Below are 14,088 nucleotides of genomic sequence, written 5' to 3'. Positions count from 1 at the left end.
AGTCTCCAGGAAGCAGGATGCCAGTGCCTCTGGGGAAACTGGCCCTTTTCACCGGTGTGGCGGGTACTGGGACCTGTGTCCTCCTGTACTACCTGATACAGAGTGAGTGTCCAGAGAAGCCCCCGTGGCAGGGCTTCCTCCCGGTTCTCTTGCCCCATCCGCCACCAAAGGAAATGCTTCAGATGCTTTCAGCAGATTAGAGCAAGAAGGAGAGAGGGCTATTTTTAGAAGGCAGCACACCATTCCATTGGCTATAGCTTCCTTCTTATCCCATGATCCCAGTTTTCCCAGGAGCCGCAGAACATGTGAAAGGAACAGGACCCGTGTGCGCAAGTAGCCTGGCAAAAAGCAGGGTGGCCCTTCACTCCAGTGCACACAGATCCGTCAGGATTTCTGAGATTATATAAAGAACAGAGGGAGGGGTGGGTACCAGATGGTTCACAGGTGTGGAAAGCTGGCTCTGTCTCAAGTGTCCTCGGCCTGTGCGCCCTGCCATTCTCTGCGGTTGACTGGGTGGAGGAGGGGACCTCGAGCAGGGGACTCTGGCCAGAGCAGAAAAATAAAAGCAGGGTCCAGGCTGGCAGAATCCTGACAGATGCGGCCTCCGGCCCCACTGCACCCAGATTTGAATTTGTAAAGACAGGCCACAATTATTGGGAGCAGCCGAGACATTTAAGGGCATTTCAGTGCTACTGGTTGCGAAGCAGCCGCAGTTTTTTTTCTAGACTTTCTTTGAAGCTCTTTTCTGCCCGCCCAGCTTGGCTCCCCACCCTGACTCCACAGCGTTCTCACTTCCTGCCAGGCAGACAGAGCCGTGGCCCCTGCACTCATTCCTCCCCACCTTCCTTCACGGCCAGCCCAGAGGTCCCCGAGTCCGGAGGTGGCCGGAGATGAGTATTCCCAGGGATAATTCCTACTGGAATAGCTCACCCTGCTCTCCCCTCTGCCAAAGGGACGGAAGCAGGATGGGGCAGGAATGAGTACATTTTTGGGGTCAGGGGCCAGACAGCCCTTCCCCCTTAGGAGGCTGGAGTCAGCCGGTAGTGACTATCCAGCAGGCTTTGCAGCCCTCTGCCTGGGTTGAATCCCAGCTCCAGCTCTTGACTGGCCGTGTGGCCTTGAGGGGGAGTCAGTCACCTTCCTGGGTCTCAGTTATTTTATCTGTATGATGAGAGGTAATATTAGTGTCTATGCGTGGGTTCTCGTGAAAAAGATATCTCACAACCTGTGGGATACTGAGAACTGAGATACACAGCATCTAGCCACAGAAATGGCTCAGTGAAGGTGAACTGCCTGGACCCAGCTCTGCTCCTCCTCCTGTCTGCACTCCGTTCATGCTTGCAGCATCCCCTGCAGCCGCGCTCCTGGGGAGCCGCACAGGAGGGGCGTTCTCCTTGGCCTCTCCAGGCTCAAGCCTCCTCCCTTCCATTCCCGCGATCTGGCCTGCAGAAGGAGTCTGTTCTGTTGCCCAGTCAAGAACCCTACTTGGGACGCTTACCTTTGCTCTCTCCGGAGCAGCTTGTCCGTGTGTTTTCAGGGAGGTGCTTCTTGGAGTTCCTAAGAGCCTTTGGCCAAGAAGGGTACCTGAGGCTGAGAGCAGCTTATAAGCTTTATCTATATGAAATGTTGGCATAAATCTGCAAACCTGATGAGCTAGCATTTTCCTGTCCTATTTCTTGGCCCGAAGGTTTTGTTGTAGTTGATGCTGTGGTTCTATTTTATGCTGCTTTGTCAGGACCTTCCTCTTAGTGGAGGGAGCAACATTCAGAAGCCGAGACCTAGATTCTGGCCTCAGCCCAGCCAGGTCACTTTGAGCAAGTCATGGAGTCACAGGACTTTAGAACCGAAAGGGAAGTTAGAGAAGATCTGGCTAAACCCCTCAGATGAAAAAAACGAGGCCATGAATGAAGTAGGGAAATAAGAGATGAAGAAACTGAGGCACAGAAAGGTCAGATACCTTGCCGAAGGTCACCCGCACATCCCCACTGATCCTGAATTTCTTTACTTTGGTTTTGGAGTCTGTAAGATGGACAGTTCAGAGTAGATGGTCCCTAATGACATTTCTACCCATAAATTTCACATTTATTTTTGTTTCCATGCTATGCATGAATTGCATCATTAAATTTTCTACAGAGTCTACCTGACCAAGTCAATAAAGAAAAAAAAAATGTAACCACTCTGTTTCCCACTTAGAAACTTTTTCCAGGGCTTCCTATTACCAGCTGGCATTGGAGCAGCTGCGCAGCCACCCTGAGGCACTGGAAGCTCTGGGCACTCCTCTCCAGGTGCACCACCTCCGACTCACCGACAAGGACAACTTCGTGGACATCGCCGATGCCAAGGTAACGCGGCCCCACTGCGGATCAGGTGAAGCGCCCGCCGCAGTTGGCGGTGGGTGGGCGGGGCTGCCGACATTTGGAAGGAGTCTTGGAGGAAACTGGAGAAAGATTTGGGATGGGAAAATCCACTATATAAAATTGCCACTGGGTATTACTTAGCAGCTTTCAAAAAAGCATTATGGATTAATTTATTTTTGTATGGTTTTCTTCCTTTCTGGGGAATTGATGTGGCAGGGAAAGCCGCATTTGGGCTCAGGTCACCGTCTTAAACTGAAGCTTGTGGAGAAGTGACCAGTGGTGGTTTGCCACCACTTCAGCTTTGAACTTGAAATACACCTCCAGCCAGTCAGCGCTCATTCAGATATTAACGACTTTTCAACTAAAGCTTATTTATTTACATTGCTTCCATGGAATGCCAGTCCATTTTTTTCAGCTTTATCTTATCACCTTTTATAGTTCAACTGATGCAACTCAACTGAATATAAAATACACTTGTCCTTCTGTTTAACAGATATGTGTTGAGTACATGCTGAGTTAGAGGAATGAATCTGAGTTGTGTGGGGAAGGAGTAGAGAAACACAGTGGGCTTTCAGGGAGTTTATGGTTTAGAATCCCAGAATAAGACAGGGTGAAGCAAATGCTGTGGCAGAGGCCCAGGAGGGAGTGGTTAGCGAACCAGGAGGTTGTTTTGAAGCCAGGGAAGCCAGGCGGAGAAGCACCGTGTACACAAAGGCATAGCCCCGTGTTCCCTGCCAGCGTGAGCTCAGCGGAGGTCCAGCTGCCAAGGGAGGGTGTGGGCAGGGAGGAGGGGCTGGGACAGAGGGCTGTGACATCATCACGTGAGGCGTGTGCACTCGATTCTGTGACTAGCAGGAGCCCCCAAGTGTTTTGAGGACAAGAGTGAGGTGATCTGACCTAGTTTATTTTTATTATTGTTGTTTTTATTATTATTTTAATGGAAATAGTTTTTTTTCGAGACTTTCCCCACTAACTATGAAAGCAATCCGTGCTCAAGTATTCTGATAAAAATATTTGATGTTTTAAAATAATTTTTTATTGAAGTATACTTGATTTACAGTATTGTAAAATTGTTAGTTTTGGTGTACAGCGGAGTGATTGAGTTGTTTGGTTTCTTTTGCAGGTTATATTCCATTATAGGTTACTTACAAGATATTGAATATAATTCTCTGTGTTACACAGTAAATCCTTGTTGCTTATCTGTCTTTCTCTGTCTGACTTATTTCACTAAGCATAATATTCTTTAGGGCCATCCATGTTGCTGCAAATGGCATTATTTCATTCTTTTTAATGGCTGAGTAGTATTCTTCTCTCTCTCTCTCTCTCTCTCTCTGTCTATCTATGGCACATCTTCTTCAGCCAATTGTCTGTTGATGGGCACTTGGGTTGTTTCCATGTCTTGGCTATTGTAAATAGTGCTGCAGTGAACATTGGGGTGCATGTATCCTTTTGAATCAGAATTTTCATTGTTTTCCAGATACATACCCAGGAGTGGCATTGCTGGATCACCTGGTAGCTCTATTTTTAGCTTTTTGAAGAACTTCCATATTGTTTTCTATAGTGGCTGTACCAACTTACATTCCCACCAATAGTGTAGGCGGGTTCCCTTTTCTCTGTACCTTCTCCAGCATTTATTATTTGTAGCCTTTTTGATGATGGCCATTCTGACTGGTGTGAGTTGATACCTCATTTTGGTTTTGATTTGTATTTCTCTAATAATTAGTGATATTGAGCATCTCTTCGTGTGTCTGTTGGCCATCTGTATGACTTCTTTGGAAGAATGTCTGTTTAGGTCTTCTGCCCATTTTTTGATTGGGTTGTTTGTTTTTTCACCATTGAGTTGTATGAACTGTTTGTATATTTTGGATATTAACCTCTTGTTGGTTGTATGATTTGGAAATACTTTCTCCCATTCTATAGGTTGTCTTTTCATTTTGTTGTGCAACAAACTTTGCTATGCAAAAGTTAGTAAGTTTGATTACGTACCATTTGTTTATTTTTGCTTTTATTTCTTCTGCATTGGGAGACAGATCTAAGAAAATATTGCTATGATTTATGTCAAAGAATGTTTCACCTTTGTTCTCTTGTAGGTGTTTTATGGTATCATGTCTTACATTTAGGTCTTTAAACCATTTTGATTTTATTTTTGTATAAAGTGTGAGGGAAGGTTCTAGTTTCATTGATTTACATGTAGTTGTTCAGCTTTTCCAGAACCACTTGTTGAAGAGACTGTCTTTTCTCCATTGTATATTCTTGCCTCCTTTGTTGTAGATTAATTGACTGTAGGCGTGTGGTTTTATTTCTCTGTTCTGTTGATTTGTCTTTTTGTGACAATACCACACTGTTTTGATTACTGTAGCTTTGTAATATAGACTGAAGTCTGAATGAGTTATTCCTCCAGCTTTTTTCTCAGGATTGCTTTGGCAGTTCTGGGTCTTTTGTGATTCCATATCAATTTTAGGATTATTTGTTCTAGTTCTGTGAAAAATGTCATGTCATTTTGATGGGGATTGGATTAAATCTGTAGATTGATTTGGGTAGTATGGCCATTTTAATAATACTAATTTTTCCAATCCAAAAGCACAGGATATCTTTCCATTTTTTTAAATCATCTTCAGTTTCCTTTATCAGTGTTTTATAGTTTTCGGCATATAGGTGTTTAACCTCCTTGGTTAAGTTTATTCATAGGTATTTTATCATTTTTTTAAAGTGATTTTAAAAGGGATTTTTTTTTTTTACTTTCTCTTTCTGATATTTCATTATTAGTGTAAAGAAATGCAATAGATTTGTGTATATTAACCTTGTAACATTTATTAATTCTAATAATTTTTGTGTGAAGACTTAAGGGTTCTCTGCATAGAGTATCCTGTCGGGTGCAAATAGTTTTACCTTTTCCCTGCCAATTTATATACTTTATTTCTTTTTTTCTTCTTATTTTGTTGGTCTAATTGCTGTGGTTAAGACTTCTAATACTATTTTGAATAAAAGAGGTGAGAGTGGGCATCCTTATCTTGTTTCTGAATTTAATGGAATGGCCTTCAGCTTTTCACTGTTTAGTATTATGTTGGCTTTGGGTTTGTGTAAATGGCCTTTATTATTTTGAGACGTGTTCCCTCTATATCCACTTTGGTGAGAGTTTTCTATCATGAATAGATGTTGAATTTTATCAGATGCTTTCTCTGTGTTTATTGAGATGATAATGTGGTTTTTGTTAGTGTGGTGTATCACACTGATTGATTTACATATGTTGAACCATCTTTGTGACCTTGGAAAAGGTATCTTTATCTGCTTTTGGTATCAGGGTCATGGTGGCCTCATACAATGAATTTGAGAGTGTTCCCTCCTCTTCAATTTTTGAAATACTTTGAGGATGAGTATAAGTTCATTGTATGTTTGGTAGAATTCCACAGTGAAGCCATCTACTCCTGAAGTTTTGTTTGCAGGGAATTTTTAAATTACAGATTCTGTTTCACTTCAAGTGATTGGCCTGTTCCAATGATCTGGTTCTTGACTCAGTCTGAGCAGACTGTATATTTCTAGAAACTTGTCCATTTCTTCTAGGTTGTCCAATTTGTTGGCATGTAACTGTTCATAGTACTCGCTTATGCTTTTACATCTCTATGATATTGGTTGTTATCTCTTCTCTTTCAGTTTTTATTTTGTTTATTTGGGTCCTCTCTTCTTGGTGGATCTGGCTAGAGGTCTGTCAATTTTGTTTATCTTTTCAAAAAACCAGTTCTTGGTTATATTGATCTTTCCTATTGTTTTTTCTTTAATGTCTATTATTATTTATTCCCTCTTTGATCTTTGCTATAATTTCCTTCCTTCTGCTGACTTGGGTTTTGTTTGCTCCCGTGTTTCCTAATTCTTTGGGTGGCAGTGAGATTGTTAACTTGAGGTTTTTCTTACTTCTTGAGGAAGGCCTGTATTGCTGTAAACTTCCCTCTTAGAGCTGCTTTTGCAGCATCTCACAGGTTTTGTTAAATTGTTGTTTCATTTTCATTTGTTTTGAGTTATTTTCTGATTTTGTCTTTGATTTCATCATTGACCCATTGTTATTTATTTTTTTAGTAGCATGTTATTCAGCATCCCCATGTTTGTTCTTTTCCCACTTTTCTTTCTCTGGTTGATTTCTCATTGTGTACCATTGTGATCAGAAACAAAGCTTGAACTATTTCCTATCCTCTTAAATTTGTTGAGGCTTGTTTTGTGGACTAGTACGTGGTTAATCCTAGAGATTGTTCCTTGTGTGCTTGAAAAAAATGTGTATTTTGGGTTTTTTTCGGGTGTAGTGTCCTGTAGGTATCAGGCAAGCCAAACTGATCTGTTGCGTCATTTAGGACCTCTGTTGCCGTACTGATTTTCTCTCCGGACGATCTGTCCATTGATACAGGTGGAGGTGTTAAAGTCTCCCAACTATTATTGTATTATTGTCAGTTTCTACCTTTATGTCTGCTAGTATTTGCTTTATATATTTAGGTGCTCCTATGTTGGATGTGTATGTGTTAACGAGTGTAATATCCCCTTGTTATGTTGATCCTTTTATCACTGTGTACTGCTCTTCTTTGTCTTTATGACCTTTGTTTTAAAGTCTTGTTTTGTCTGATTTGAGTATTACTCCTCCTACTTTCTTCGTTTTTTATTCCTTTCCTTTTGTGCTTTGATGATTTTCTTTTGCAGTATGCTTCTTTTCTCTTTGGTTTTTGTGAACCTGTTGTGATTTGTGGTTACCATGGAGTTCAAGTATGTTTACCCTTAACTATATCTACTTGCTTTAAACTGATAGTCATTCAAGTTCAAACATATTCTAAAAGACCTACATTTTTGTACTCCCTCCCAATGCGTCTTGTGATTTTGATGTCCTATTTTACTGTTTATTGTAATTATAGTCACTTTTACAATTGTTTCTATTGTTTTTTTAATTGACGTATTGGCTTATTCAATCCTTGCTAAAAATTTGCTTTTCCTATTGTGATTTTTCCTTTCCTTTAGATTCTTGCTTCTTTTCTATCTAGAGAAGACCTTTCAATATTTCTTTTAGGGTAGTGTTAGTATTGTTGAATTCTTTTAGTTTTTCCTAGTCTGAGAAATTCTTTGTCTCTTCTTCTATTCTCAATGATAATCTTGCTGAGTAGAGTGTACTAGGTTGCAGGTTTTTCCCTTTCAGGACTTTGAATATATCATGCCACTCCCTTCTGGCCTGCAGATTTTCTGCAGAGACGTCAGCTGATTTGGGGGTTCCCTTGTAAATGACTATTTTTCTCTTGGTGCCTTTAGAATCCTCTCTTTAACTTAGGCCATTTTAATTATATGTGAGTCTGTTTGGGTTCATCTTATTTATCTTATTTGGGACCCTCTATGCTTCCTGTACCTGGATATCTGTTTCCCTCTTTAGGTTTGGGACATTTTCAGCCATGATTCCTTGAAATACATTTTTGATCCCCCCTTCCTTCTGGAACCCCTATTATGCATAGGTCAGCACATTTTATATTATCCCATAGTACTCGTATGTTGCTTTCATTTTTTATTTGACATTCTGCCTGCTGTTCTGACTGGGTGATTTCCACTTTTCTGTCTTTCAAATCACTTATTTGTTTTTCTGCATTAGTCAGGTAGTCATTGCTTCTAGGTCACTTTTGATCTTGGCAAATGAATTATCAATTTTGGGGGGTTAATCTTTATAAGTTCTGGCTCCTTTTTACAGTGATCTGTGCGTTTCTATCAATAATCTTTCTTAATTCCATTAGCCTTTTTACTGCCACCTTTTTGAACTCAGGATCTGGTAGACTGGTGAGCACTGTTTCATTATTTGTTCTTTCAGGGGATTTCTCTTGCTCTGTTAATTGGGAACAGTTCCTCTGACTTCTCCTTTCACTTAACTTTCTCTGCCTCTAGGAATTTAGAAGAAACAGTTATCTACTGGGTCTCGAAGGGGCTGCTTTTATGTGGGAGCATCTCTGTTTATCCTGTGTGTATCTGGTGTCTTTGGTGCGAGGGCTGGTTTTGGAATAGACACCAGCCGCATCTATCCTCGGCGTGCTGGCTGTCACCTGATTGACAGGGAGTGTGGCTGGTGCTGCCATATCTAGAGCCTGTGCGGATTGTGAGGCCGGGCTTCCTCTGTGCTCTGTGTCACCGCCCTGTCAGGGGCAGGCTCTGCTCCCCAGTTGCTGGAGTAGAAGCCTGGAGAGTCGGGTTCGGTGAGACTCTGTTACCCTTGAGTGCGTGTCCTGTCCTGAAGGAGATGACTGCAGAAGCCGGTGAGCCCTGGGCGGTCGCCGCCTGGGCAGGCTTTCAGGACTCTGCTCAGAAGGAGCCCAAGGGTGTGTCCATCCGAGATCTAGGGCAATGCTGTGGTGTGGAGCGGGCTGGGGCTGGGGCTGGGGCTTGGGGTCAGGGCGTTGTGGCTGCAGGAACTGAGGTGTCTGTGCTGCCGCCAGAGATCTGGGCTGCCTCTTTGGAGAACCTGTCTGCCCTAGGCCTGGGGCTGAGCTGCGAGGTGGCCTGGGTGGGCTCAGGGCACTGTGGCTGGGAGATGCATCGCTTTGTGCCCCCAGGTGCCCTGGCCGTGGCCACCGCCGCCCTGCCCAGACCACACCCCAGGCCCTGCAGGCTGTCTCTGAGTGCAGACCCTTTTCCTGAGGCCAGGTTAGCCCAGATCTCACACCAGGCTGTGGTGTGGAGTGAGCAGGGCGGGGTTGTTCGTTTCATATGTGCTGGGGAGCGTGGTGAAGTGGCAGCCACCAGTGCAGGGGTCTCTCCAGCCTCCTTGTCCACAAGCCAGCAGGCGCGCACCCTCGCGAGTAGAGTCTTGGCTTCTCCAGCCCGTCTGTCTTTCCCAGCAGCTAAGGGGGCTGTCTCCTCTGCGTAGGACCCCAGGGCCAGGATGCCCAGTGTGTGGCTTGACCTGCTCACCCTTCAGGGTGAGTGAGGGTCCACCCATCCGGACCTTCCCTTCCTTTCAGGTCCCTCCCAGGGGCACAGGTTCTGACACTATGCCTTTGTTCTGTCCTACCTGGTTACATGGAGAGCTTGCCTGCAGCTCTGGTTGTATTCCTATACATGTATATATGTATTCTGCCAGATTCCAGTTAATTTTCCATGAGAATTGTTCCAGGTGTACATGTATTTTTCATGTGTTTTTGGTGGGGAGGTGAGCTCCATGTCCTCCTATTTGGCCATCTTGAGCCCCCTCTGATCTGGTTCTAAAAGAAGGTGGAGTCATGCAGACTGGCAGTGACCAGGGACTGGATGCAGGGAGCCACCTTTAGGAGAGCAGTGTGGGCACACAGGGGTGCCGTGGTGAGAGCGTGAACCAGAGCTGTGGCCTAGAGAGATGAGAGATGGACACTAAGGTTGCTGTGGTGGCCAGGTGACGGATACTGTGGCCAGGTGATAGGACTTGGTGACAGTTTTCTACCAGGTGTGGGTCAGAGGCGATGCTATAACGCCTGACATGGGTGGTTGGTGAGACAGCAGTGGCCCTGAGTGAGTCAGGGGTGGACGTGAGTGCCTGCCTGGTGCCATGTGTGCATGTCACCATGTCCCTCGTGCCGTAGGGTGTGGTTCCTTGTTTCCCCAGCTACAGCTTCCCCTGGCTGGATCCTCCCAAGCATGAGAAATGGGTCCTGCTGTCCCCTGGGTCTCCCAGCACAGGGTACAGGGCCTGGCCTCGGTGCTCGGAACCCTGTGGGCACCTTTGCTGAGGGCGGGTTCCCTGATCTGGTTACCACATCTCGCCCCTTCACAAGGCTCAGTCAGTCTTTAGTTTTCACTGAAAAACCAAAAACATTGCATTCGATATTTGTCCAAGTAGGGGCCTGAGCAAACACCTGCCAGCTCGCTCTGAGGCTCGCAGGCTCATCCCCACTCAGGGCAGTGCAGCATCCGGGCTGCATCCCGACACGGTGTGAGCCCAGCTGTGGCGAGCGGCGATGACAAACCACCAAGAACTCCTTGCCGTCCGTCCCACACGGGCCTTCACACACTTTCCGTAAAGCCTGGGCTCTGTGGTCCAGGTCACAGTCTGAACCAGTTTGCTGGTAACAGTTCCCCCTTTTAAACAGTAGACTTTTATTTTTTTCTTTCCTACTTTATTATGAAAAGTTTCAGACCCACAGAAAAAGATCAAAGAATTTATGCTGTGGAACCCATATACCTGCCACCTGGACTCTAATACTTGGCTCAGTTTGCTTCATCCTGTACCTGTTTACCTAGCTCTGTCTTTGTCCATGAACTTGTCTTCTTCACATCCATACACTTCACCTTTAAATACATAAGCAGTATGTCCTTTACTAGAGTTTAGTATTTTTTATGGTTCATTTTCTTTTGAGGTAAAAGTCACACTCTGTGAAAGGTACAAATCTAAGTGTCCTATTTGATGAATTTTAATAAATGCATCCATCTGTGACTCAAGACCCCACCTACGTGTTTTCTGTTCTCGTCACCTGCGAGTTCCAGCATGCTCTTCCCAGCTGGTCCCCTCACATCCTCCAGCCCCAGCAATCACTTTTCCGATATTTTTTTCTAACCTTGTTTGGCCTGTTCCAAAACGTGGAGCCATGCATTACGTACTCTTGGGTAAGGCTCTTTCACTCCACATGTTTTGGACCTTTAACCATGATGTTGCATGTATCAGTAGTTCTTTTTTAACTATGGCTTTAAAAATAATCATTGCAAATACTCGGAGCATTGAGTTTGGCCCAGATGGTCTCCTTGACAAGTAGAAGGACTGCCATTGACCTCACCAAGCCATCCAAGGTGGGGCAGGGAATTTGGAGGGAGCCAGAAGGAAAATCAGGTGAATTCTTCACTGTGCTCAAGTTAGCAAACAACCAAATTCTGTGGCTAATCACTGGATTTTGTAGGGGCATCTCTTGAGGGGACATCATACCCACTCAGATCTCTCATTTTACACCCCCAGTTGAAGATTCCTGTCTCCGGACCCAGGGCAGAGGGCCATCTCTATGTCAACTCATCCAGAGATGCCCCCTTTAAGAGGTATTGTGGGAAAGGGGGTGGGAATCGGGGAACGGGAGGAGAACCTTCTGCTGGAAACAATCTTGATTCCCATTTTCAATTGTAGTTATCGGACTGAGGTAGTAAGAATTCGTTTTTCAAAGCTTGAGAAGTTTCACGGGCTGGACAGCAAGCCAGTGCCTTGGCTTCTAGCTCCGGCCAGACATTTTATCCCATGCAGCCTACTGAGTTGGCCTCTCCTTACGCTACTGAATTTGCAGGACTTTCCAGTCACAGGGGTCGAGGTCTGCCGTAACTCGATGCTGTGTCCCTGTCCTCCCTCTTAAGATGAACAAGACAGGGGTTCCTGTTCCAGAATTATTCATCGCATTCTTTATGTAAGCTCTCCACCCCATTAATTGGCTTTTCCTTGTCTGGTTGCCAGTAGCTACGTTCACTCACTTCCCCCACGGGAAGCCTCTCTCTCAGAGATGTTTGCTATTTAGCCAGGATGTGTTTTAATTCCCGAGGACAAAAGGAGCGGCAGCCCCGCCCGCCTCCCCCCTAACTCGCTGACCCCTGAGCCCCGGGGATTAGCAGAGGAGCTGGCGGGCCTCCAGCGGGAGCTGAAGGTCGAGGGGAATTAGGAAAAGCGAATAAGCTGCTCCTCCTTCTCCTCCCTGATGTCAGCCCTTCCCTGTTAAACTTGCCCTGTTCATGATGCCAGTTAAATAGTGAGCGCCTGGAATAAAAGGGTAAGATGTTCTATTCACAGCACTAACATAAAACAGTGTTTCAAAATTTAAGATGACATTATTCCAAACCACTGCTTTTCTCTTTTTTGACCCTTTTTTTTTTTTTTTGGCCTCAGTGTTTCCTTGATTAGAGACTGTATTTTTGGTTTCTCTCAGGTGGAATCTCCAAGAGGTCTTCTTAGAGCTCAAGGATGGTCAGCAGATTCCCGTGTTCAAGCCCGGTGGGGAGAACGGCGATGCGGTGAGAAGGGAGTGAAGGTGGCCAGCCCCCTCCCAGCCGCCCCCCCCCCACGTGCCCTGCATTCAGCCCCCAGGCGAGTGGCCGTTCTGCGGGGATGCTGGTTTCTGTGTCACTCTCCTTGGGCCACAACAGACGCTTCTGTGGTTTTTAATTTAATCAGAAAGAAACTTACTATAATTTATTAGAATGCATGTTCTTGAAAGTTCTCTGTATAAAAGCAAAGCACAGAATAAAAGGAGTCCTATTCATAACAACATGTTTGCTGATTTTTGCTGTATCTCGTCTCTTTCTTTTCCTCCCCTCACACCCCTCCCATCAGTGAGAAGGTTTTCTAGCATTGACAAGGCTTTTAATTGTTAACATCAGAAAGCCAAGGCAGAACAGGCACCCACTTCTGTTTCATTGCTCTGCCCTGAAGTCATGTTCAGTAGCTTGTGGACAGTCTCGAAGACCTGGGCTATTTTCTTCTCCACTGTTATTTTATTTCTGTTTTAGTCACCGAAGATTTACAAAACAACTGCCGTAATCCAAATAATTTGAAAGCTTAAAATATTTATATGTACGAAAGCACTCGTGGGACTAACACAGGACGTCCATTTAAAGCTGACAGGCCCTCCTCTGTCTCCTCTCCACACAACTTAACCACGTTGTAGAGAATCTTACCTGTAGGTTTTATTAGTCTTATAAGGGGACAGTATTTCAGAGCCAAAAGATCTTCCTTCTGAGCACCAGAGCCTGCAGAGCCCAGAAATCTGGTACCTTTGCTTGAAAAACGCCAATTTAACCCCCTTAGTATTAATTAGGCTTAATGTGGTTGTAATAAAGGACATCTATGAGCTCTTTTCCTGTATTCTGAATATTCACTGGAGAGAAGCCCCTCAAAAAAGATTCAGTTTAAACGTGCTGGTCGAGTACAAGGCCTTTTATCATTGGAAGTTCTTTCTGTTCTGTAGTTTGTTTCTTTAAAAAGTATGTTCTTTGAATAGATGATAAAGTGAAAAAATCTTTCCCTGAGAGCACTTTTTCTCTTGTGTTTGTTAAATATTACGATCTATTCACTCTTTTAAAACAGTGAATGGTAGAACACTGTACACACAGTTTTGTGCTTTATTTAACGACTACGTACCATTCTGTTGTGTACATATCACTTTATATATTGCTTCATATCTGACTCTTCTTTTAACAGCTTTCATTTCCTTTTGGTGTTTGCTAGATTTTTTTTTCTTGCTATGGCCAAACTGTAGAAAACCGGGGCCAGAGTGGGCCATCTGTTCTAAAGTAAAAGTAAGTGACCGTTTCTGTTTCTGGAGAATTTGGATTAAGAGGCTCTTCTAACCCAACTGATGGGAAATAATATAATGGAGTGAGAAGACCCTTGATTTCTATTTGAGAAGTCAGCATCTTGGGTGCTTCTTCCAGTTAAGCATACTTCCATGTATGTACTTATTAATGCCTTCGTGGTTGACTGTGAACAGGCCGGAACCCAGTCATTGCAGTGGACATCTACCTTCCTCTTCTTGAAGCAATGATATGTGTTTGCAGCGCATCACTTCCTGTGTATCCAGTAATCACTGGGGCTCAGCCATGGACTCCCAGTAATGACCCTGAAGACATCTTGGAAAATGCACATGGTCATCAGAGGCCAAGGTGACTTTTCACCGTGAGCAGCGTTACAGCGAGTCATATAGATCAGCGACTGGCGAGAGGGCGGCACTGGAATTGTAGGAATTATGGGTTTGTGACAACTGAAGGAGATCACAGCCAACAGGTCAGAAAC

General features: G+C 44.4%; 1 protein-coding gene across 3 annotated transcripts in view; it reads left to right on the top strand.

The window, feature by feature from the left end:
• COA1 (cytochrome c oxidase assembly factor 1) overlaps positions 1 to 12,559 on the top strand; it is an 86,435-nt gene extending 73,876 nt beyond the window's left edge. For all 3 annotated transcript variants that reach the window (XM_006217121.4, XM_031679810.2, XM_072965267.1), the window contains exons 2-5: positions 3 to 102; positions 2,194 to 2,342; positions 11,281 to 11,357; positions 12,227 to 12,559. In XM_006217121.4, coding sequence (XP_006217183.1) covers positions 18 to 102; positions 2,194 to 2,342; positions 11,281 to 11,357; positions 12,227 to 12,326 — 411 coding nt within the window. In that variant the 5' untranslated portion in view covers positions 3 to 17 and the 3' untranslated portion in view covers positions 12,327 to 12,559. The remainder of the gene's footprint in view (positions 1 to 2; positions 103 to 2,193; positions 2,343 to 11,280; positions 11,358 to 12,226) is intronic.
• Positions 12,560 to 14,088: the final 1,529 nt, after the last annotated feature.

The sequence above is a fragment of the Vicugna pacos genome, chromosome 7 (assembly GCF_048564905.1).
Source record: "Vicugna pacos chromosome 7, VicPac4, whole genome shotgun sequence".
Lineage (NCBI taxonomy): Eukaryota > Metazoa > Chordata > Mammalia > Artiodactyla > Camelidae > Vicugna > Vicugna pacos.
Note: the sequence above shows the minus strand (reverse complement) of the source record. Positions and strands in the feature narration are given on the sequence as shown.